The sequence below is a fragment of the Phoxinus phoxinus genome (assembly GCF_949152265.1).
Source record: "Phoxinus phoxinus genome assembly, chromosome: 8".
Taxonomy (NCBI): domain Eukaryota; kingdom Metazoa; phylum Chordata; class Actinopteri; order Cypriniformes; family Leuciscidae; genus Phoxinus; species Phoxinus phoxinus.
The window spans coordinates 20,056,930-20,082,656 of NC_136883.1; the positions used below are offsets into that span (position 1 = coordinate 20,056,930).

The 25,727-nt window shown below is 36.3% G+C and overlaps 1 protein-coding gene across 2 annotated transcripts in view; it reads right to left on the reverse strand.

Moving 5' to 3' along the window:
* Positions 1–25,727, reverse strand: part of unc13c (unc-13 homolog C (C. elegans)) — a 196,376-nt gene that overhangs the window by 161,614 nt on the left and 9,035 nt on the right. For both annotated transcript variants that reach the window (XM_079620744.1, XM_079620743.1), the window contains exons 3-7: positions 16,475–16,497; positions 14,208–14,257; positions 12,854–12,932; positions 9,812–9,883; positions 1,176–1,395 (exon numbers count right to left, since the gene is read on the reverse strand). In XM_079620744.1, the coding sequence (XP_079476870.1) occupies positions 1,176–1,395; positions 9,812–9,883; positions 12,854–12,932; positions 14,208–14,257; positions 16,475–16,497 (444 nt within the window). The remainder of the gene's footprint in view (positions 1–1,175; positions 1,396–9,811; positions 9,884–12,853; positions 12,933–14,207; positions 14,258–16,474; positions 16,498–25,727) is intronic.

A 25,727-nucleotide genomic window follows, 5' to 3' on the forward strand; every position in this document is an offset into this window, starting at 1 on the left:
AGACAATGGCGCTACACAATGGCGAACATTGCTCATGCAGTGTGATCACTTTAACATTTTCAGAAGAACATTTTGAAAACACTCCCCATCACAATGCAAAAGTGTTTCTATGGAGTGTTTTAAGCATTTGTATCTATTACACCCATTTTAATGCAAAAGTAATAGTGATGTTTGACTTAGCAAACACCTTAGTGGTTTTAATGGTGATTAAACAAACTTTGCATTGTCTAAATATGAATTAAACAGGGCTCACAATTGTGAGTGAAATCATCTTTCTCTAAAAAAGATGTGTGCGAACTGTAAAATGTATTTAGTAGCATGTGTGTGAGGGGAAAAAAAATGTCTTGTTTTCCAGTACAAATATCTAAACATTCTCAAAACAAGAAAATGCTACTTGAGAAGCAAAATGACAAAAGATATTAAGTCTCGCTTCTGAAAAATGTATCGGGATTAAGTTTTAAGTTAAATTAATTATGCCAATTAAGTTTATTTTTCTGACAACATTGGTGATTTTTTTTCTTGTTTAAAGCTTGAAATCACTTAATTTGGATAAATTTTCCAGAAAGACTTAACATCTTTTGTCATTTGCAGTGAATAAAAGAAGCGAGTCATCAGTTTTAAGAAATTGAAGGTCATAAAAAATCCTAAATATCTAAATATATTAATTATAATTTTAAGATGTCTTAAATTTGGGGATAGAAAACAGATCTACTGTTAATGAATTATGACAATGTTCACTTTATGGTGTTTATATTTGAATGTTTTGTATCTCCATCTTTTTGAATGAATAGCCGGCAAAAGTAAATCATAGACATTTAAAATAAGAGTCCCGGTGTACTTGTTTAAAATTAAAAGTACTGCCATATGCATAAAGGCTTTGCTGTTTTTTGCTGTTATTATGGTTACACGATACATTGTATCTGTGTTATGACCTGTCTTGTATGCCATGTTTGTAGTCTTTTGTAGTTTTTAACGTTAATTTGTTCCTTGATTGAATCGACAGGTGATCCTAGGCATTGTTAACAACTATTTTGTCTAGTAAAATGTGCGAGAGAACGCAAAAGCATTTAAATATTTATCCCTCCCATCTCATTTTTTTTCTCTCCATCACCATCACCTGTAGAATGTGTCATTTCCTTTTTCGAAGTGGACTGTATTTTGAATTATGGACTCACGTTGGAGACAGTCTGCGTTCAGGAGGTCCTGGCATTTCTCGTGGCATTTCACCCCACATTCGCTGCAGCGCATGCCCTGCCGGGCGATGCCCCAGAGCAGACCCTCACACTCGTGACAGTAGGTGGGTGCAGTGGCCGTCCACACCTCGAAATTATGGGGTGTCGTGGAGGAGATGGGATAGATCAACGCTTGCAGAGTCTTTCTGAGCACATGCAGTTTCTGAGAAAAAATAGAAAGTTTACAGGAAAAGGTAACAAAGATACACAATACATTTTTTTTTTTTTTTTTCAAATCAATGGAGGCCATAGAAGGAAAGAAAAAAGAGCATTTGCACTGATCACAGGACTCGATATACACATTATTGCTGTGAACAAACATGGTTTAAAAAAACAGTCTGGAAAAAGCTTAACGGCTAACTTGGATCAAGTGTGCCTTGATAACCAATCACATTACAGCCTTGGCGTCATTGAATTTCATTCTGAGTTGTGCGACAGTCAGTCACTGTTTGTGGATACTATAGAAATGAATGAGAAGTGCCGTAAACTGAATCATAACTGTCGCACAATTTTCCTTGACTTCTCTTATAAAACAGCATTTTTTTTTGGTGTAAACTCTAAAAATAGATCAATCCAAAATGAATGTTTAAGATGGGCTCTCAATAATGTTAGCCGATGGGCTCTCGATTCTTTACATGATAAGCTATTTCCTCACAAAAGCGTTTTTTTTTTCAGCGTAGTGAAGCCTCCATTGATATCCATTAAAAAGAGGCATTGTCTCCTTCCCTGCGTACCGCAGCGTTAGCAGGTGTTAATCTTTTTTTGGCAAAGGTTGTAGGCTTGTCTCCAAGTGTATTTGTTGGCCCAAATTTAGGGACTGTATTGGGGTCCCGTATTACTGTATTGTATTCGGGATTGGGACTTTATTGGGTGCATCAAGTTTCATCAATCCCTATCACCAGCAATATCACTGTAAATATACTGTAAATATTCAATATATCACCCAGCCCTAGGAAAGATCTAATTTTTAAATGCATAATGTCATAAAATATTAGTCAAGGACTAAGAGAAGTCGTTCAGATTCATCTACATGATCTGTAGTTCAAGATCTCTATTCTCCACTCCTCTTACAAAACACTCCAAAAAGTACAGACGCCTCAGTCAGCTGGTGTTCAGAAAAATCATAATATCGTGGATTTTTTTAAAGATGTCATGCTGATATTAATTTCCATAATTATAGAGCACATATCAAGCCCATAGTGTTTTCAATCTGTCCCTGTTCAGACTAAAAAGTCTCTTAAAACCTGTCAAGAACATGTCATATTTCCTCCCAAAATGAAGTGTTGTTGAATACAACACACAATTATGTTTATTTAATAGTTTGCATAAATACAAATATACATTACAATTACTAGCATTTAGAAATAAACAATATATTGGGTTTTTTTCACATTACATGAATAAAAATATTGGGGAAGAAATGTATTGTTAACAAAAACCCAGGTTGTTATAGTTAAAAACAAGTAAAACCATAAAAAACATTTTCGTTATAATTAAAATGATTAGTTATTAAGTCACCAAGAAATCAAAATCAACCCTATATTTACTTTATTAGTCACCACTAGCGCATTACCAATAATAATAATAATAATTCATTACATTTTATATAGCGCTTTTCTGGACACTCAAAGCGCTTTACATAGAAGGGGGGAATCTCCTCAACCACCACCAATGTGCAGCATCCACCTGGATGATGCGACGGCAGCCTACTAGTCTTGTGGTAAACAATTCATCCATGAAACTTCCTTGAATTTTGTCTCCATAATCTTTAATCAAAATCTTTAAAAAAAGTACTTCCCCTCTGGAATTGCCTTCATTCTCTGACGACATCAGTTTGACAGCTTTGACAGCTTGGGTAGAACATCCCCTCCAATTGTCCGCTTGCTGCAAGCTTTTGACAGCAAGCTGAATGGAACGCCTACTTTTCTAGATCCAATCAATTCCCAGTGGGAAAAAAACAAGCCAAGCCATCTATTTTTCTCATTCCGTATTCAGTTTCACTCGGAAAATATGTCAATACTGAAGTAAAGTCGGTCACAACTTCCGGTTCATGTGGACCACGGAAATAAAAGTTAATCATAACTATACATACGTTTAAAAAAAATGCAAAAAATAAATAAATAAATAAATATATATAAAAAAAAAACCTCAAATCAAACTAAAACTATTAATAAAAACCATCAAAATGCAAAAAAAAAGAATGGTCCATAAAATAAGCTTCATTTTCTGTAAGCAAAAAATTCCATCTATCTTTCTTCAGATTCCGAGGTCATGTTCTTGACAGGTTTCATGTGATTTCACTATTTTGTCAATAGTTGGCATTCAACTTCAAAGTGGTGGAGAGCATCATAGGAATCCTTTTGAAAGAGCAGAATCAATGTGTGTGTCCTTTTACTGCTGGATAAGACAAAGAGAGAGCGGGAATGAAGGAGAGGTGAGCTGGTGATGCTCAGCGCTCTAAACTGACGATTTCTTGTTTCCCATGGTGCACTTTTGCTGATGTGTGTTCTCTGCTCTCCACACAGAGTCATTACGTTAAGAGCTGCGGAGAACTTCAGCCATGTCCAAATGGTGTAAACGTAGAAAAAAAGAGACAGTATAAAAGTAGTTGCACTGCAGAGTGAAAATGCAGGCTAATTAGCAAAGTAAACCTAAAAATAGACAAAGGGAGAAACTTCCTTCACCGATCTCTGAGGGGAAGTTTAGACACAACACAGCAACAGCATCCAACGCGAAGTGAAAAAATAACTCGATGCACAATTGAAACTGCACCGAATGATTAATAGCAGTTGTCCAAGTTATAGAAAACACTTACAGGGGTCACATTATACATTTGGTCAATTCATTTTTTTTCATGAGGTCCACTTATGATGTTAGTCGAGGTTTAATGCACCTTCATTTATTTTTTCATGGCTGTTTTCCACCAGGTCTCAAACATTTAGAATAATGCAGGTTGTTTTTTTAGGAATAAGATTTTTTTTTAATCCTAAATGTAAGATTTCTGTCTCTGAATTTTGTATATAAAATTTCAATCCATTTGAATTACAGTTGTAACATAAACTAAAACATTGTATGTATTATATACATTATGTATTTATACATTTTACATTTGATGTATATGTGTCAGTCATAGATAAAAACTGAAGAAACAGTGTTTAATCAAAATAAAATGATGGAATAGTTTAACAATTTTGGATCTATTTTATTTTATTTGAATAATAATTGTTTTAATGCATTTATTAAATTGCTTAAAATCAGCATAAATCTGTTCATTTTGAAAACAATTACATTTATTCAGTTAAAAATGAAAAAGTATGAAAATATGGTCTGATCGCTGCTGGCCGCCACGTGCTCGACTCCTGCTTGACTGACGGCTGATTCCAGGCCAGCGGCGGTAATGTTACGCAAACGAGGAGGATCAACAGCTGGCAAAAACGGAAAAGGACTTTCCAATTTAATCTAGCGATTCCAGAGCAACTAGGCGAGTTACCCTCAGAATTAAACACTGGGCTATCAGCCAGAGAGAGAGGGAATATTCATGGAGTAATCGCTCACGCTGAACAAAGCGGTCAGCACTGTCACAAACTCCAGCAGAAATGAGGGACGGAGGAATTAAACCATCTGTCAAACACACAGCCGCTGACCCACAAGCCTCACAGCATCTTAAACTGGAAATTAAAATACTAACAGCATACACCCCTAAAAAAAAAAAAAAGGTTCCATAATAGGGGTGCACGATGCACAAATAGGGGTGCATTTTTATTTTTAAAAATTACTTTGGAATAACTTGACTTTGGATAAATAATGACAAAATGTTCATATTCTCTGCTTGTCCTTTGAGAAGCATCAGCCAATTAAACATTTGGAAGAGTCCTAAACACCCGGAGCTCTCAGCTTCCAGACCCACTGTGGTGACGTCTTTGGTTCGGATCTGTTTCTGTGCTGGAGGCCACAGCTGGTGCTGGAAATCAGGAGACACTTGAACGGATCATGTGCACAACCATTGAGGTCAGTACGTTTTTTTTGTTTGTTTGTTTGTTTGTTTGGAAAGAAATTAGCACTTTTATTCAGCAAGGATGCATTAATTTGATCAAAAGTGACAGTAAAGCATTTGTAATGAGACAAGATTTCTGTTTTAAATAAATGCTGTTTCCTTTAAACGTTATATTCATCAAAGAATCCTGAGAAAAATGTATGGTTCCACTTTATTTCGATAGTCCACTTTAGACATTCTACTAACTATAAGGAACTTTGCAACTACATGTCTAACTCTCATTAGAGTATTAGTAAACTGTAGTAGACCGTCATTTTTTATATATATTTAACTTGTTGTTTACAATTTATTATTAATGAATAAACTTGAACATTCAAAGAAGCCATTTACATAGAAGAAACTATGAGTCAAAGACAATTTAAAAACTAAATTATGAATGTTTTTGGCACAGAAACCCTTGACTAACATTATAAGTAGGGGAAAGCTGACTACGGTGTTTCGCTGAATAATGTCACAGACCGAGTCCAAACACTCTCTGTTGATTATTCTCCTTCTTCCCGTGAATGCTGAGGAGAGTTCTCGTGATATAACAGTTTCTGTCCTTGTTTTAAAAGTGTCTTCTTAAGCATATGGACACATGGGCTGTTTTGGGCACGCTTTTCTCTAAGGAATTGTGTTTCTTTTATCATTTCTCCCTCAGCCCCCTCACTTCATGTTTCTTTCTCTCTCTCGTTTTTTTTTTTTTACTTTCTTCTCGCTTTTGCTGGCATATTTTAAGCATTTGAAAAGCATCGGACATCTGTTCGACCTACTTAGTAATCTGCCGGCTAGCTACAGCCTCTGCTCTCTATATCTGACCTTCGTCCTTTTTAAGTCTTTGAGACCAGTCAAAGACTGTTTGGAAATAGGTGCATCTAAAAGAGTAATTGCAGTGCTGCTATTCTTTAGAGGACTGCTAGTGTTGGATTAAGGTCGATTGGACTGTCCCGCTGAACCCCAACTTTGACCTGTCCATTTATCACTCGCTAGCGCTACCTTCAACACATGTGGCAATGGTTGTACTATATAACAGAGTATATGTACCTGTATATGTAATATAGTGTATGACCTTCATTCTATGGGCAGCAAATCAATGAGACATTTAGACAGATTTGGAACGACATAGGGGTCAGTCAATTAGTCACTTTTGGGTAAACTACCTGTTTAAGCTTTCTAGAAAATATGACTTTTCAGCTGTTTTATGAGGCAACAGCCTTCTTTGACCAAACTATATTTCCCCTCATTCTCTACAGCCTAAACCCATGAAGCACTGAGAATGACAATCTTCCAATGTTCTTAAATATTTGTGTGTATATATATTCAAGCATATATATATATATATATATATATATATATATATATATATATATATATATATATATATATATATATATATATATATATATATACACACAGTTGTATGCAATTGTTTGGGCACCCCTCTGAGGCTGCATAATAATTTGCTGTCGTTTTAAGAAAAGATAGTAGTGGTATGCCATTCATTTTATACAGAGAGCTGGATAATGTGATGTTTTTCAGACAAAAGTGTTTTGCAACCCTTTTTTAGTTGCATTGATTTGAATATAGATGTAGTCCCTTAATGTTGATTGATTGTGACACAAAATTGATTCGATTGGCTCAATGAACATTAGACTGAAAACACAGGTGCAACCAATCATGAAAAAGTATATTCAAGTATATTTGTGCTTATCTTTGATTCTCTATTGGAAAGTAGCAACATGGGAACCTCAAGAACTGCCTAGACTAAAACTAGGATAAATTCATCAATATGAATTAGGATAAGGATACAACAAGTTATCACAAAGGTTTAAGGTCTATATCTCCACAATCAGAAATTCAGTAATAAAATGGAAGGCTACAGGAACAGTCCTTGTGAAGGAAAGATGTGGTAGGCCGGGAAAAATATCTGAAAGGCAAAGGCGATGGATGGCCAAAGAATGGTTTGAATGGTCGCAGAAAAATCACAGACCACCTCCAAAGAGCTCCAAGAACATCTTACTTCTGGTGGTGTCATTGAACATCATTCCTCAATCTAGCGTACTGAACAGGGAACAGCCTTTTCTGCGTACTGCCAACAAGCAGAATCATTTGATGTATGCAAAGACTCATCTGGACAAGCCAGAATTATTTTGGAATAATGTCCTGTGGACAGATACAACTAAGATAGAGTTATTTGGTCACAACCAGAAGACATTTGCATGGCGGGAAAAGAACACAGTGTTCCAGGAGAAGAACCTGCTCCCTACTGTAAGGAGTGTCCATCATGTTATGGGGCTGTGTGGCAAGCAAAGGTACTGGAAACCTTGTCAAAGTTGGTAGTCGCATGGGCTTCACCCAGTATTAGCAGATTCTTAAGAACAATGTTCAAGAATTAGTCAAGAAGTTACACCGGGGTTGGTTGATTTAAGCAGGACAATGATCCAAAGCATTGTTCCAAATCAAGGAAAACCACAGACACAAACAGAATGTTCTAGAATGGCAATCCCAGTCCCCAGACTTGAATATCTTCGAAAATCTATGGAATGATTTGAACCGGGCTGTCCACGCTCGGCATCCATCAAACCTTACTGAACTGGAGACATTTTGTAAGGAAGAATTGTCCAAAATACCTGCAGTCAGAAATCAGGGACTTATCAGTGGCTATAAGAAGCGTCTACATGCTGTTATTTCAGCAAAAGGAGGCTCTACAAAATATAGATGGGATTATTTTATTGGGGTGCCCAAATTTCCGCACCCATCTAATTTTGTTGAGACTCATATTGCTTTGTATCTGTTGATTCAATACATGTTATTTCAGAACTGAAATATTACTGTTTCCATAAGGTATATATTATAAATGATAACAAATGAAGTTGCTGCGTCGAAAGCCCAGCAGATTATAAACTGAAATTATGATAATTATCAGGGGTGCCCAAACGTATTTGCATAAACATAAAATAAACATAAAACAGTTTAGTTTAATATATGTAAATCAATAGTTTTATATCACTCCAGTGATTTTATTTAGAATATGTAATTTGCAGTTCCCTATTTTAAGCAATTAAGTTCACAGGCTTTGCCTTTTTGTTAGATTTCCAAATACTTTTAGATAAAAGGTTGTGATAATGTTGTTATTCACCTCATAGCTGGGTGGTTTGGTTTACGGCTTATAACTCTTTAACGAAGACATTTTAAAATCCCTATGGGGAAAAGGAATAGGTAAAATACACAGATGCATCATCAATTACACACCTAATGCACATCCAGAAATAAATAAATAGGAAATTCCCTAGCATGTCCAGTTTGTGCCTGAACACATCGTGTTATAATTAAAATGATATCCTCTTGAGCTGAAATACAATCAGGTTTGTCGAGTAAATTCCTGCATCTCAGTGTCACAACAGAACGCTAAACATCACATCACACCGTGTCATTCTGGGCTGTTTATTCAGTGGATCAATTAATGGGAGGAGAGAAGGTCTGGATAAAAAGAAGAGTAATTCTTCTTTATTGATTAAGACGTTCTTTCCTCTCTCAGGTTTTTTGGCCCCTTCGTCAAATTAAAGTACGAGAATACAATTAAAACTAGAATCATCGATCAACACCCAAATAATCAGAAAGCATCTTAATGCTTTAAACACAGATACAACAGCAACATCCTCATCACGGCCACACTCTCTTCGACGCTGATGAATGTTGTTGTTAAGCTTTCTATTAGTCAGAGAGAAACCTAAAGAAATGGTTTCCGCAAAAATATCAAGCAGCACTCCTGCTTTCAACACTGATAATAATAAGAAACGTTTCTTGAGCAGCAAATCAGCATTATAATGATTTCTGAAGGAAGACTGGAGTAATGATGCTGAAAATGCAGCTTTGCATCACAGGAATAAATTACATTTGAAAATATATTAAAAGAAAAAATAGTTTGTATAACATTTTTATATAATATTTTTGTATAATAAATTTGTATAATATTTCACAATATTACTGTTTTTACTTAATTTTGATCAAATAAATCCTTGGTGAGCAGAAGAAACTAAGTATTAAAAAAATATTACTAACCCCAAAATGATTAATAATGTGTATATCAATATTGTCTTGTGATTGCCTTTTACAACCAGCACAGGAAATGACAATTTCACTCAAATCAATATGTATTGCTCATTTATTTATGTACTTTGTAAGCAGCAGTGTATTAAGTCAATGAAATACATAAATATTTGTTGAGTGTCTGCTTTGCATCCGGCTCCTGATTTCACTGTCAGGGTTTATTTTGTGACAATGATCAAATAGTCAAGAATATCAGTAGAGATTTTAAATAGTCATTTTTTTGTCTTGTATGAATTGTTCTTGCCTCTGGGTCTGATGTGTGTTTGCAGACGTGCGTGTGTATTAGTTGTGACTTTATGCATGAGCATTACATTAGTGCCACATGACCGCTCCTCATCAGATGCTGACTAGCTGCTTATGGATTTATTTGTACATGAATCTGTATGGTAAAACCGCTGTGCGTGTGCTGTACACATGCTGTGTGTTTAAAACTCACCAGCTCCTCGTTGTTTAGAGTCGTTCTGTTCACGAGCCCAAAAGCAATGCCTGCCTTTCGAGCAGCCAATGTCTGAAAGGAAGAAAGGATATATTGAGAAAGAGCCAGAGTGAGGGAGAAAGATAAAGACAACGCTCAGGAACTGAATCAAACGCTACAGGGTGAAAATCTGTTGTGTTAGGCTGAATGTTATCATGTGGGATAAGACAAAACCTGATTTCTCAGGCTGGGAAACCACTTTCACCTTCAAGCAGATATTCACCTGTTACGCAGAACGCACCTCTCAGAAAGCTTTTCATTTTAGATTGATATAGAGGAACTATATGAACATGTAGGCTGCCTTCTGCTCTGTGTAATATGCTTTCATTTCATTAGGTGTACTGTGATTTTAAGAGATTTCAGGAAGCGGGAATTACTTTCCCAATAACAAAACAGACAGACAAGGCCCATTGCTCACATTAGGAGCGCAAATAAATAACTACTGAAAGCCACATACAAAAATATTAGGTAAAATAGCCCATTTTAATATCTGGGATTGTATTGTTGTCTATGAAGGAGGTATGCATGCTGCCTTAGAATTTGACAATGCCAAAATATTATCAAAGTCTTCACGTCTATCAAAATGCTTTAAAATGCTGTCTAGGTGAACGGCTCGCTAGATTTGGCATAGCAGGCATTTTCTTTCATGAACCCTGAACAGAATTATGCATATTCTGAAACATTCTTCATTTTCACATCAAATAAAGAAAGCTATATTCTGAATGTTAAAAAAATGCAAATAAATATGAAAGCATGAATAAATAAATAAATAAATAAATAATAAAATATAAAAAATACATAAAAAATACATTACACAGTACAAAATAAAATATGAATAAATAATTAGATGATAATTAGATAGATAGATAGATAGATAGATAGATAGATAGATAGATAGATAGATAGATAGATAGATAGATAGATAGATAGATAGATAGATAGATAGATAGATAGATAGATAGATAGATGAAATCACCCAAATGAAATCAGTTTCACAGATTACACTGCACCATAACTTCCTGTCTACTGAGGTAGAACAAATTAAAGTGAACCTTAAACATATTTAGTGAGTACAATAATGTAATTTGTATTCTTTCCACACACACACACACACACACACACACACACACGGTCTCTCAGGCAGATAAGGATACATCTGCTGCCTTCAGCTGACTACTGTAGATGAAGCTACAGTATTTAAGCAGACAAACACTGGATTCAGACGTGCATTCATTAAATGTCATTAAAAATGCAAGAAACTTACCAGAGCCTAGAGTGTCCAGGTGCAGGGAAAGGCAGACAGAACACAAAATTAGACATTTAGTGAAGGTGAGCTGTCATTCACATACAGTAAAGCGCATCTCTTTACGTCATACCTGCCGTCATGCAGAAAATCAGATCGTGAGTCTGTCTAAAGCGCAGAGAGAAAGCTGCAGAGGTGAGGCTCAATCCTTAACTTACTCACCTCTGACATGCAGCAGAAATTTACTGTTCACTCATGCATTTGCTGTGCAAATGTTTGGTAAAGATAACTGAAATGTGCCCTGACATAGTCATACTGCCTGCGAGTATTGTTGCCATTACTGCTACAAACAGACAAGACCAGGAAGCATGTGTTAAAGCCAGCTAAAAAAACACGATCCAAAGAGTTCAGGACAGAGAACGAGTGAAAGAAAGAGCCAAGGCGGGGGAAATGGGACACTACAGAGCCGGTCAAAAGTCAAAAAGCCACGAAAAAGCCATATCGAGATCAGCAGGCTTGGACAGCGGACCATACTAGACTCGTCTTTACCATCTGACCCTGAACCTGATGGTGGTAAAGACCAAGCGGGCTGCTAACGCCCCCTTAAAGCAGGGGAGCACAGGAAAATAGGGTAGATTTGACCTCTACATGAACGTCAAGTGTTGATGTAAGTCTCAACATGCACTTGAATTGCTGAGGGTTGCTGCAGGCAATGGAATTGTAGTCTGAATTTTGGAGGATTTGTTCTCTGAGGTCACGTGACCGACTGTCGTTGCCCTGAAGCAATCACACAGCCAACAAGGGGACAGAAACAGACAGAGGCATGATGGGATAGACCAGATCGGACCCGGTACAGCACTGACTTCATCCACGCTGTAAAAGGCTTAGTGGCGCACGTCACTTTTACATGGATTTAAAAAGGCACATAGTTAAATCAGAAGTCAATGAAGTCCTCAGATATATTTTTGGGTAGAGTTGTCAACATTTCGGTTTCGAATGCATCTGCTGTCGATTGACTGAAAACAACCATTTTGAAGGGAAATCTGACAACTCACGGAAAAATATCACCCATAATCAATATGGGCCCAAGTGGGAATGGACCACAGGACACGCCAAAAAACCAAAATAACATACTGAACGATGACCCGTACTTACCAAAATAGGGTTGGTTTTTAATTTCATGCAAAATATGGACAGATAGAGCATCAACATTTGTCCTTCAGAAGCAGAACATTTGCACAAAACTCAATGTAAGAATCGGTTAAGAAAATTAGCTCTAACAAAAATCAAGAAGAAATGGAGACAAAGACATGTAGACGGACTGCAAGAGCTCAGACAAGAAAAATAAAAAATAAATCCTTTGAAATGTTAACAAATGCAAAAATATGAATAGAAACATACGACATACTACATATAGATGCTGTGGATCAATCATTCGCCGCCTAGAGTCTCGTAAATTAAATAGAACTTCATTATTAATATACGAGCACTAACATTTAAAGACAAGACAGATGATTTGAACTGCAGATATTGTGGAGAACACCAGGTGAGTGACCTACTTTTACTCTGGTGGAGCGTAAAACCCTTAAAATAGCATCAAAACATAAACACGTGTGCGCTTCTATCTTGCATGTGCCCAGCTGACAGTGTGGGATTGTAAATTCGGACTAGTGACCGTGTGCACGGTGGGTCTGATTGGCTAATACAGTCTTCTACAGCTCCATCAGTCAAACATAACCGTGCCGGGCATGATTACTCACCAGGTCTCGGACAATAGGCATGGTCCTCTTGCGACGTAAATCTGGCATGCTGTCAATGCCATAAAGTATACTGCCAACCCTGGGGATGGAGGCAGATTTAGAGTCTATTAATACCATAATCATGCTGTACGCTATGAAACATTACCCGGATAAAAAGCAGTCGGCTGATTTACAGCACTGGCAAATGACATGGGATGGGCAGAGGGGGGTGGGAGGAACAGGAAGTCCATCATAATTGCTCTTGCTTCACACAGACCCATTCTATACATGCATAGAATACTTGGTCAAATTGGGCCGTACAACCAAAGCACACTCCACTGGGTAATGTATTCCACAATGCACTTATTCATTTATTCACATACATTTTTAACATCATCTTCTAATTATTTGATCCGATTTAAAAAAAAGTTGCAAAATATATTTTCAATTTCCAATATGATACCTATATGCTCAGATAAATAATGCTTTGGTTTTTAATGTCTCCGTATTTAGTTTTTATTTGATTGGACTACCAAATATTAGAGAACTGTACACAAAATTGCAATTATAAATGTAAAATAAATATTTTCAACATCAAATTTGGATGAATGCAATGCAATGAAAATTTAGCATTTCGTTGCATAATGTAAACCGTTTCACTCTGTATTTTTAAAAAACTGAAGATGGTACACACATACTCCAAAGAATACAGTATGTTTTTGTATTGTATGAACATAGGCGAAATAGATCTGGAGAATAACTCTGCATGTCAATAATTCTAAAATACACTCATACACATATGACAGTTTAGATTAGGCCAGGATGTTCTCATACTGCACATGTCTATAAACACACGGGTCTTTTTCAATCATAAAACACGTTTGTCTTTGTTAGGAAGACAGTGACATCATCAATGCTAAATGAGAACGGCCTTTAATAAGCATAAATGCCAACAGTGCAGGGTATATTTATTTATTTTTGACAGCTCATTACCAAAAATTGTATTCATCCCCACTACATTCATTAACCTGGAGACATACCATTGCAAACAATTAACACTAGATCAGGTCCCAAGAAAATCCACAAATAACATTCCATGCACATTCTTGCTCTTCTGCCTGCAGGTCTATCAGAGAAAAATAATATCAGCGAGTGTGTGTGTGTGTCAGTGATAAATGGATGACGAGGAGACCCAACGGCTCGAGAGTCCGAGGCACCAACACACACACACAAACACCACACCACACACATATATATATGCATCTAACACCTGTAAGAGTGTAACTCTAGACACACTCTCCTGTGTGTAATGGTGTCCAGATCAGCTGTCTTTATTTCCCTTGTGTGTTTTGCTGTTGAGTATGTCTGTACTCACCCTCCGCCAGTCAGCCCCAGTTTGGCTGCGTCCAGGATATTGGCACAACCCTGTCAAACAAGAAAACAACCTGCTGATGACTTACACCGATCAATAAGACACTGTACTTAAGTACAGTAAGACACTGTACTTACTGTATATCATTTACCTGTACAGTAAATATAAAACATGGTCACAAAGAAACAGACAAACAGTGACAAACATGTGTAAATACAGACAAATACATTACAAAAAATACGATCAGAAATTAAAGATCTACCTATCCATCTATCTGTCTGTCTGTCTGTCTGTCTGTCTGTCTGTCTGTCTGTCTGTCTGTCTATCTATCTATTCATCCATCCCTGTCGTGTCTGTCTGTCTGTATACCAGTGGAAATATCAGTGGTGTTCATATATATATATATATATATATATATATATATATATATATATATATATATATATATATATATATATATATATATATATATATATATAATGTAAATTCATTAAAACCAAGTATAAACCTAATCAAGTTAGTAAGCATGGAAAGTATTTCTGTATTTATTCAAAAATAAAAATTAAAGGCAGTAACAACTTTAACAATATATTTGGTAACACTTAATTTTACAGTGACGTAGTTACACGTTACTACATGTACTTACTATAGTAATAACATGTAAATTATGAATAATTACAAGTAACTAGCCCTAAAACAGACCTTAACCGTAACTCTATAGTAGGGCTGCCCCCGAATAAAGATTTTTCTATTTGACTAGTAGTTGTTCATTTAAGCCATTCATCGATGAATCGCACGTTCATATTCATTTAATTACTTAAATATATACCGAGGAGAATGCTAAACCATAATGAGCGTTTAATATAGGAGTAATATGGCATAAAGCTTGCCGCAAAGCAATCGGCAAAAGTAATGATTATGCATGTGTTGGAAAAAAAATAGCAAGGAGACATTTTAATTATTTATTAATAAACTAGTGTTTTCTGTGTCAGTGGCGGTTGCAGAGATGAAGTTGATGATGCTGACTCGCAATCTCCGCAGTATAGTGAACATGCCTAGAGAAGAATGTATCTTTTAAACGGATTACATAAGCAGAGAGTATTTCTTTTTGTTTTGAATTGGTTCATTTAAAAGTAGACATTTCAAGCTTTCTATAGATATATGTCTCATGTCTGTGACTGTGAGGCAAGTAGCCTATAGTATACACAGAGTTTCAGTTCATTTATGTGACGTTGTACATGTAAAGTTGCTACACGTTTTCAAACGATCCGTCCCTCGTGGACTGCGTGACTTCTCTTCTAGTTGACCAACGTTAAGTCGGCAGCCCTACTCTATAGTAAGTACATGTAGTTAATAAATATTACTTAGGTCTTATTTTAGTAAGTACAATGTAACTATGTCACCTTGAAATAAAGTGTAACCATATATTTTATTTGTAAACTGATGTTCAGTTGTTCTTTTTAATAGTCAACTTATTGCCGGATCATCAATCATCATCCTCGGTAAACACTGTCACAGACACGAAGATGTACCTTAAATTACATTTTTGACGTGTTTTGACGGTTTGATTTTGACGTGACAAAGCAGTGATAAGTGGGTGGGTTTACTTATTTTTTAATTAGTCTTCCCATCAACGCCATAATTTAGTTCATTCAAACTGATTCATGAACGTGCGCGAAAACAAGAGGCGGGATTTATCGTACGAACCAAACGTATCCAATCATGTCCAATCATAGCTCGATGGAGGCAATGCCTCCTCTCATGTGACTTTCCCTCATTCATTCTCACCGCACGCTTTAGTGGGTCTGTTAAAACTCAATAGGCTCAGGCAAGGCAAAAAAGATGCGGCGTCCCACTAACTTTACCTGCTGGTATTGCTGTTGGACAGTGTTACTTAAGGAAAATTAGTGATTTATACTTTTTAATGTCATATTTTATAATATGAATTTTTTTGAGGAGGCACTGCCTCCCTTGCCTCCTCAGAGGAAACGCCCCCGTTGTATACATCTACCAATCTATCTATACATTTTTATCTGTATATCCATCCATCTATCGAGCCATTTACCCATATATTTATCTATCTATCTATGTTTTTCTATGTATCTGTCTATTTGCCTATGTCTCTTTGTATACTGCTTATTAACATCACCACCAAGCAATTAAAGAGAACACTGGAAAAACATGCAGCATATATTATGTAAATTCAGACATGAACAAACACACACAGAAATGGGTGAACAATTATATAAGTAAAGAAAACACAAGAAGACCTCCGTGTCCAGAGCAGTGCTGTCTGCAGAAGAGAAGCAGAAAGACAGAGAGGAACATTAGAAATAACAGCATATATTGACATCTTTATCTATAAATAACTGCACACACTTATAATGACTTGTGCCTAATGGAGCCAAACAAATAGTGCCAGCACAGCTCATTTACGATATCTCAGTCAGAGTAATCTCTGATACACACACACACACACAACCTTGAGCCAATATATCATGTTTCTCTCATACTACACTGGCCATATAGAGCTGTAAAAGCCTGCGGTGCACGGCACAGAGAGACCGCGTATGTTTATTTAAATACACTTTCAGACAATCAATATCCAAACACAATTTCTGCCAAATTATGGGCAGATTCAAACCTCAGAGATGAGGTTACACTGATGACCATTACTGACCCTGATTTCTCATATTACAGTAGATAATCCATAAACTCCTTCCCCTCCTTCAATTCGTCTCATTCTCCCTCAAAGTTCACCTCAGACGCTTTAATGTCACTCAAGAGTTTAAATGTAATGCTGATGATTAGTTCAGCTTTAGTGTGATAGCTTCACAGCTCACTGGACCACGAACAATAAAAGTGAGGCTTCAGAGACGTCAGAGGTCAATAAACGCACAAAGACACCTAAAGAACAGCCTTGGAGCTGAAATCTAGCTGGTTAATATAGTGAGCATGGTCGACAGAGTATTGATCAAATCTTTCCTGTTGGGCTTGTGGAGGATTACTCGTCCTTTTTGTAGTGTAGAATAAGAACACTAAACCGAGGGCCAACCAGTCTATATTTGGGTGTTTCAATGGCCTGTTCATTCCAAATCGATTATAGCAGCAAAAAATCGACTAGGTTTACGGGTCTTATATATTATTCTTTTTTTAAATTATGTTGATATGAACCCGAGAATTCTTTAATTTAATGGTCAATCTTACAACATTTTCAAGTCACAAAGTACCCCAAGAATAATAATAAAAACAAAATGTTTTCATAAGATTTAACATAAAAAATAAAATAAAAAACTTAAAGTTTAGCATCAACGCATTTTTGAAGTAAACATTATTTATTTACGGCTATTAAGACCTGTAATCCTATTTTTAAAATGGAAAATACTATATTTCAATAATTAGAATATCCATTAAAATTAATGAGAATGACACTAATATTCAAAATATTTTCAATTTTATTATGGTAATGCTGATTGCTGTCATATATATTTTAAGTCAACAACAATCAAACTCACATTTAGGTCTGGAACAAACACTTTTCATGATTCATGATCCATTCCTGACAGATAAAACAAGTCACATCCCACATTTTATCTTGCAGAATATCCTGTTTCACTCAGAAATATGACATTACAAAAATAAGAAAAATAAAAATTACATTTTGACATTAAGAGAACATTAGGTTCGGTAACACTTTACAATAAGGTTTCATTAGTTAACTACTTTAGTTAACATGAACTAAGAATGAACAATAGCCTACTTCTATAGCAATTATTAATCTTAGTTAATGTTAATTTTAGTTATACACTATTAAAATCAAAAGTTGTATTTGGTAACATTAGTTAATGCACTGTGAACTAACATGAACAAACTATGAGCAGCTGTATTTTTATTAACTAACATTAGCATTGATTAATAAATACTGTAACAAATGTATTGCTCATTGTTAGTTCATGTTAGTTTATAAATTACAATAAGGTCTCATTCGTTAACATTAGTTAAAGTATTACCAAGTTCTTATTCTGATTGATTTTAAATATGAAATATTCTTTACAGGTCTCATGAGGTTGACCGTTAAAAAAAGATCACATGTCCAACGTCTGCAGAATATATATGCACTGAGGGATTTCTCAGATGAATTAAATTTCCTTTTAGATTTCTCGGTCAGTGACAGATGAAATGAAATGAATATTTTGGCTGGGGTTCTCAAGAGGCTAAAACATCGGTATGTGGGAGAGGTGACAGAAAACCTCTTTCACTCATTTGGATCAATGGTCTGTTTTCACTGAGCTCTGGCTAAATGAATTACTTTCATTAATAGTGGCTTTCAGAAAAATAACTGCAGGTAGAAAATCTTCTTTTAAAGACAATGCCATTCAACATTTAAATGATACAACTAAAACAGCGTCATATTTCCTAGTTAAACAGAAGTCTCATATATACTAAAATGTGTTACATTTCTGACTAAAGATAATGAAAAACATTTTTCCTTTTTCCTCATGGCACCGATGAATAGTGCACAACAAGACCAAGAACATTTATTGAAGTAATGTTCATGTCGTCTCAACACAATTTGAATAGTCATTTGTAATGCACTTTAATTATGCATTCCATAATTTGATGTATTTCTGAGTGAAACAAGCTTAGGTGAAGTGATGGAGCAAGTTGTGACAGTTTGATTAAATAAAAAAACAAACAAACTTTTACATTTGAATAACATGCGCTGATGAATCATTCACAATAAGACCAGCTACAAGTATGAATAAAGTAAACGGGGTCAAATTAGATTTTTCTTGACTTTCATGTCCATCTCTTTGAAGAATATTCCTAATACAGTCATAATCCTCAAATACTGAAATGCAGTGCAAATGTAACGCATTGAAAATATGGAGCAGAACTTTATTTTTCTGGGTTTGAAGAGCCAATAAAGAAATATTATTTCCTAAAAACAGCGAGGAAAGGAGACCTTTTCTACAGCAGATTGAGTAAAAGCAAAGCCTCACACATCTGCAAGTGGCAAAAAGTATTTAAATATCCACATGTTTTTAAGTCAGTCCTCTGTGAGTGCTGTGATCTAAATACAAAATACAAAATAACAGAGCTGGCTTACAAACAGCATCAGCTGACCTCGATGGGTCATAGCGGAAGAAATAAAATTGATATAATAAACACGTGAAGTGAGGACTGCCGGCTCGCACGGCTAGCCTCCGAACAAGACTCATATAAGAGTCCCAACAACACTGACCTGGTTAGCAAGCGCCCTTGGGAGGAGGAATTAGCATGTGAATGCAGTTCAGGCTAGAACTAAATGAAGATTGGTTTGGCAGAAAGAACAAATCCTAAGAGACCGCACTGTAAAAGACTCCTAAAACGTGCAGCCTGAAGAAGACTAAACCAAAACAGCCATGACACTCGGAGACACTCCATGACAGTTCCTCATTTTATGCAAATGATTTCTGATCAGCACTCTTTAATTAGTCGAGGAGAAAATGAGAGCTGAGGAATTAAATTGGCTGTGTGAAAACAAGGAGCTAAACACCAGCACCGCTGAACTGAAGAATATTTCTGTGCACAGTTTTCATCAAGGAGGATAAACCTGGAGAAAGCTAGGCTAATCATTAGCATTCCAATTTTAAGCACTGTCAACAGAAAATCATAAAAACATGTTTTAAAAAAACTAAATTATATTAAAATTATACCATGGTCTGTTAGAATAATTGGTAGTCCCAAGTCAGTTTAATCACTGTTCTATGAATGCGCTGCTTTCATTGAAGCGCACACACATATGTCACTCAAACACAGAGATTGGAGATCGCCCTGCGCACACACAGAAACAGGAGCACAGAAACTTCTTGTCAAAACCGCCCTGCCACTTTTATAAATAAATTAACTTTGCTACATTATATTACTCAGCAAGGAGGTTGTAATATTTCTGTTTTTGAAGCAATTAAACTTGGACAGCTTCATTGCTAGAGAGATGCTTCGCAGATGCAGGTAATTCACATGCACATCCCTTTATCCGTTCAAATAAATGTTAGAATTCAATCAAATAAATCTTACCGCACTACTTTATCTGTGTCTGATTTAAAGCGGACAGAATGCTAGATGTAATGAGAGGTAGCTGACGAAAATAACCGTCATTTTAACCTTCCAGTCAAATTTAGCGCTGCAAACATCAATGACAGCTTTAACTTGTCAATGCTGACAAACAACTATGGTATAAGTGGGATAATCCACAGCTAGCTTTTTAATTTGAATGCACTCCACAGAAGCAACCGCCTCCACATCATGCATTAAAACTGTTTAATGCACATACGTATGTCACATGTGGTTGCAGGTAGGCAGAGAAGATAAACCAAAATAACTAACACGTAGGAGCTCAGGAGAATACAAAAATGCAGGAAAATGAAAACCACTAAACAAAGACAAGAACGAACAAATCAGAACACAAACTGAGGGCTATAAATACACAGTGAAACTAAATGGCTTAACATGGAGCAGGTTATACAAATCAATCAAACAATGAGTCACCATAAAAACAACTGGGAACATGCTTTAAACTAGGGCTGGGCGATAAAACGATAACGATATGTCTCGCGATGGATATGTAATCAATATCAATAAAAAATCCGTTCGTAAAACGTTGTTTTTTTTCTTCGTCGGAAGAAACCAGAGGTTGAGAAGCAAGTTTGGTTGCATGAACAAAGGCACTCACTCTCTGGTAACCTAGCAACGTAGGGACTGACACGCTAACAGCCAATCATGTAACAGTTTGGTTGCGCCATATCGTTGTCTCGTGTTGGATTCTTCAGTAACAGAACCGGCGTGGAGTGATAAGTGGAAAATGAGTGCCGCAGCGAGCGAGGAAATTGTTGATAAACTGGAAAAGTCAGCTCAACAGTATGGCAGCTTGACTGTATCAGGTTTGTTTTTTAATGTTACAGATGTAAAGTCTACCTCAGTTTTATTTTAATTTCTCCTATGTTTACAAAACACTGCACATATTTTAAAACACTTTGTTCACCAGAAGGTGAATCAGCTAGTGAACTTCCTAGTACTAAACTTGCTGAAAATAGTTCTTCTCAGGTTTCTCTATGTTTATATTTAACACTTTGCACTATTTTATTACACTTTATTAAGCATTTCTTACGTATTCTTTAAATTTGCACCTTAATGTTAAGAGATAATTGTTAATTTTGCAATATGGTAATTTTGCACCATAATGTTAAGAGATAATTGTTAAGTGTTCATTGTGATTTTAGACTTATGTTTACATTTTAATTATTTGAGTATTTTTCATGGTTGTGTTGACATTTCTGCTTTTATAACTGAGGGGATTATAATCAGAGGAAGGTTAAGGTCAAAATAAAAATGTTTAAACGTAATATATTTTTCTCCTGGTCCTTATTTTAAATACGTCATAAAAAATATCAATAATTATCGATATCGACCGATATGAAACATTTATATCGTGATACAGTTTTCAGTCATATCGCCAAGTCCTACTTTAAACCATAGAAGAAGAAAAGAAAAACACAGGAAACAGAGCTACAAACTAAAACTCCAGGAAAACTAAACTGAAACTAAAACTTTACGTGACAATATAATATAATATAAATGTCTAAAAACTGCATATAGTACACATTACAGGTCAACAAGTGCCTAGTCATAGAAGGGAAAGCCCTAAGAAATTAGCACTCTCTTTATAGGGTGAATGTCTTCTTTTATTATTAAAATGAAATGCTCAACCTGTCCAGCGCACCAACTTAGTGTCAGCAGAACAGTCTGTTCCTTCTCTCATTATGCTAGTGCACAGTACAACATAAACCTGCGTCTACGGTAAATCACTGCCAGGCCAGTTTAATCAGGAGCTAAATGCACATGGTAGTGATGCAATGCAAGTATTAAAATGAAGTCATTGTGCATTTGGTTTGGATCAATGCCATGACGTGCCGGTAATAGATATAAGAATGGACAAGGAACTGAACAGGGAATATATACAGACTAAATGAGTGAAATAACAAGGGGCAGGTGGACACAATAGGATGCTAACCTTAGGTTAACTAACAGGCACACACTAGGAAATGAAGGCTGCATCCGAAATCGCATACTTCCCTACTATATAGTAGGCGAAAAAAGTAAGTGATAAGAGTAGTATGTTAGAATTCCCAGTACTCATAAAAGAGTAGGCAGAAAGTACCCGGATGACCTACTACTTCCAGCAAGATTCTGAAGTGTGCATACGATAGACACTTTACTATCCCAAGAGGTCATGGGAGAGGATTTGTGGACGGGAGAGGATTAAGGACGTAACTGATGCAGGTAGGTCACATTATAATGACCACATGGCTAATGCAGTATGTCCGGATTACATTCTTACTCCACACATTCATACTACATAGAACATTATTTTTAGCAGTCACAAAGTAAGTACTTATTCAAAATAAGTACCAACACAAGAAAGTATGTCATTTCGGAAGCAGCTTAGGCAGGCGTAGCCAGTAATGGGCCCACATTACTCGCTGGCCCACCCAGGTTTGATCAAAATACATATTTAGGCTAGTTAATTTTTTATGATTCAAATGTAGGCTATTTAAGAAAATGTCTAAGGCCCCGTTTACACGATGGGAAAACGCAGATATTTCTCTGCGTTTTGGCCTGTCATTTACACGAAAACGCCGTTTTTATCCCAGAAAACGATTATTTCTAAAAACTCCGGCCAAAGTGGAGATTTCTGAAAACGCCGGTTATGTGTTGTCGTGTCAACTGGGAGAAACGGGGTTTTAGGTTCTCTCTTGTCGATTCTGAGGATTCTGATTGGCTTGCATGGCTTTATCCTTCTCCCTACACTGCCGCCCATAGGTTTGGCATAGTTATAAAGGCGCTCGACGGCGTATTTATGCGGGTTGTGTGCACGATGTTATTATTGAAAACGGAGGGGGGGAAATATTCGTTTCTCTAAATACCCGGCTATGTGTAAATGTGGCCTAAATATAAACCTGATTTATTGTTGACTGGTGTATGTGTTTAATTTATTTTCCGAATAAAATGGAACTGTTGAAGCAAGTTGTAGAAAGCCTCCCTCCGGAACGTAATTGGTTGCTAGGGGTTCCGAGAGGAAGACTCTCTGGGCGGCGGGCTCTGGTGGCCTTTTAAGGGGGTCGTACACCGAACGAGAAGCGCCTTGTCTTAAAAATTCGAACACGTTATTCTCTATGAGTTGTTGTAAACTTTTTCCTTCTTCTAAGCAAAGACCAGGAGACGTTGGAATCGCATTCAAGCTGAAGTTATTCTTTATTGAGCGTAGCGGCAGGTTCGTCCAAACAGTTCAGTCTAATCTAAACAGTATATACCTGGTATCTTACAGGCATTTTAGGAGGAGGGGCTTCTTGGGGGTGGAGACATTCAAACAAAGCATACAAAAGGGAGGAGTTGATTATATCAAGCGAAAACCGGTTTGGCAGATTATCTAGATTGCTCAAGAGAAACAGAGCCAATCAGCATAACACTATTGCTAATCCAATCATCCTGACTTGATTGCTCAAACCTTAACATTATCAGAGAGACAAAGGCACCGCTGTATCTTGAGCTTAATGGTCAGGAAGTGCATAAAGACAAAAGATAATGTCAGACACCTGAATTGCTTGACTTAATCTTCATCTATGCCTCAAATGCTAAAATCAGTATTCTTCACTTTTGCAGTTTCCTAAATTAAACATTTAATAAATTTGTTATTCTTCAGTGTACACACACCGGCGGCACCATTCTGTGTCTGTCCGCAGCGCCCATAAACGGCTGCAGGACCTTGTTCAAAATCCTACTGCGGCACAAAGTGCCATGTAGCCTACATAGTTTTATATAAAATGTAACACTTATTTGTCTCAAATCGTCGTTAAGGTATAGGCTATACACTGACTTCACCCTGTGCTGCAATATACATTTAGTTTTACATTCATTTACAGAAATCAGCTGCTTGAATGAAAATTGCTGATATTGGATTTTCAGGTGATATTCTCAATTCATTCAGTTACCGGACGCTCTGAGGTAAAGTGTTCAGACTGCAGAAACAGCAACGATTCTATTTAATTGTATACAGTACAATCATAACATAGTGCAGACATTATCTTAATCCCATAATGTCCTTAAACATAACAATATTGCTGGCCATGAGCTGAGAAAGTGCGCATCCGGTGTGTGATACCTCGAGTTGTAGACGCGACGCTGCGCTTCTCGTCCGGTGTGCGACCCCCTTTAGGGTTGAATTATTATTTAAGTATTTTTTTTTCTAGGAAAAACTATAGGCCCACTCACTTTTTCACTGGCCCGCCCAAAATACAATTTCTGCCTACGCCACTGAGCTTAGGTCAAGTAAGGAAGATAGGAACACATTAAAACAAAACAAAACATAAACCTGACAGTACTCACAACAAAAAAAATGGTTAGGTACGATGTACTTGTCTGTTGTTTTGCAAAACTCTTGTGCTGCTATTGAGGTGGGACACGGGTAAGGTTAGGACATGGTTGGTGGTAGGGGTAGGTTTAAGGGTGGGTTAAGGGGTAAGGAAAGGGTCAACAGTGTAATTATGTGTCATTACAAAAATTAATTACAGATATAATATGCAGGCTTTTTTTATTTAATTACAATGTAAAACATAAGTGCATTGTATAAAATTATAAATTGAAATATTAGTACTTGGTAGTTAAAGGCACATAATATAAAGTGGAACTGAGAACGACACAAGTTGCGGATTAAAAATGATCCGGCTGCAAGAGAAGTATATCTTGCAAAAAGAAACGAGAGGTGATGAATCTTGTTTAGTAGTCTCTCAACTGACTTAAGCTTATGATTCTTTTCGTATCAATATAAATCACGACTCGTGTTGTTATTCAATCACAATCGATTACAGTGCATCAAACCAATCGATTGCACTGTAGCCTATTCAAGTTCCTGAGTTTTGAATGTGATTTATTCTGTTTTTGATCAATTTACTACTTTTACTCCAATAGATAGCCTACTGTTGTGTTGACTTAAACACTTGTTGTATTTGTATTTTATAGTTATATGTAATGTAAGTGATGAAGAAAAAAATCCAGTATTCAGCATATTCTAGTGCACATAACCACATGGTTCCTGACTTCAAATAGGCTATGCAATATATCAATTTTGAAAAGATTTTTTAATCCTTTTTTCTTTTTACTTTATTTGTCATTAACCCATTTGCATCATTATCTAATTTGCAAAATTCCATTGGTGAATCAGACTCTAAAAATAACACAGAGAGCACTGCACCCTACATGCATTTATTCGATGTAAAACATCCAAACTCAATCATTTCTGGAATCCCTGTGTTGAATTGTGTGCCAGTCTCAAATCTCATTGTAATGCCTAAAAAATGAACTGATTTGGTTTGTGATTTGTGGCTTGTGTTTTAAGGGAATCAGAATCCCCTTAAGTACACAGAGCATCTGGCTGTTAGCGTGCAGCATGAATGAGCAGCCTAAATACAGTATCCCAACAGTACT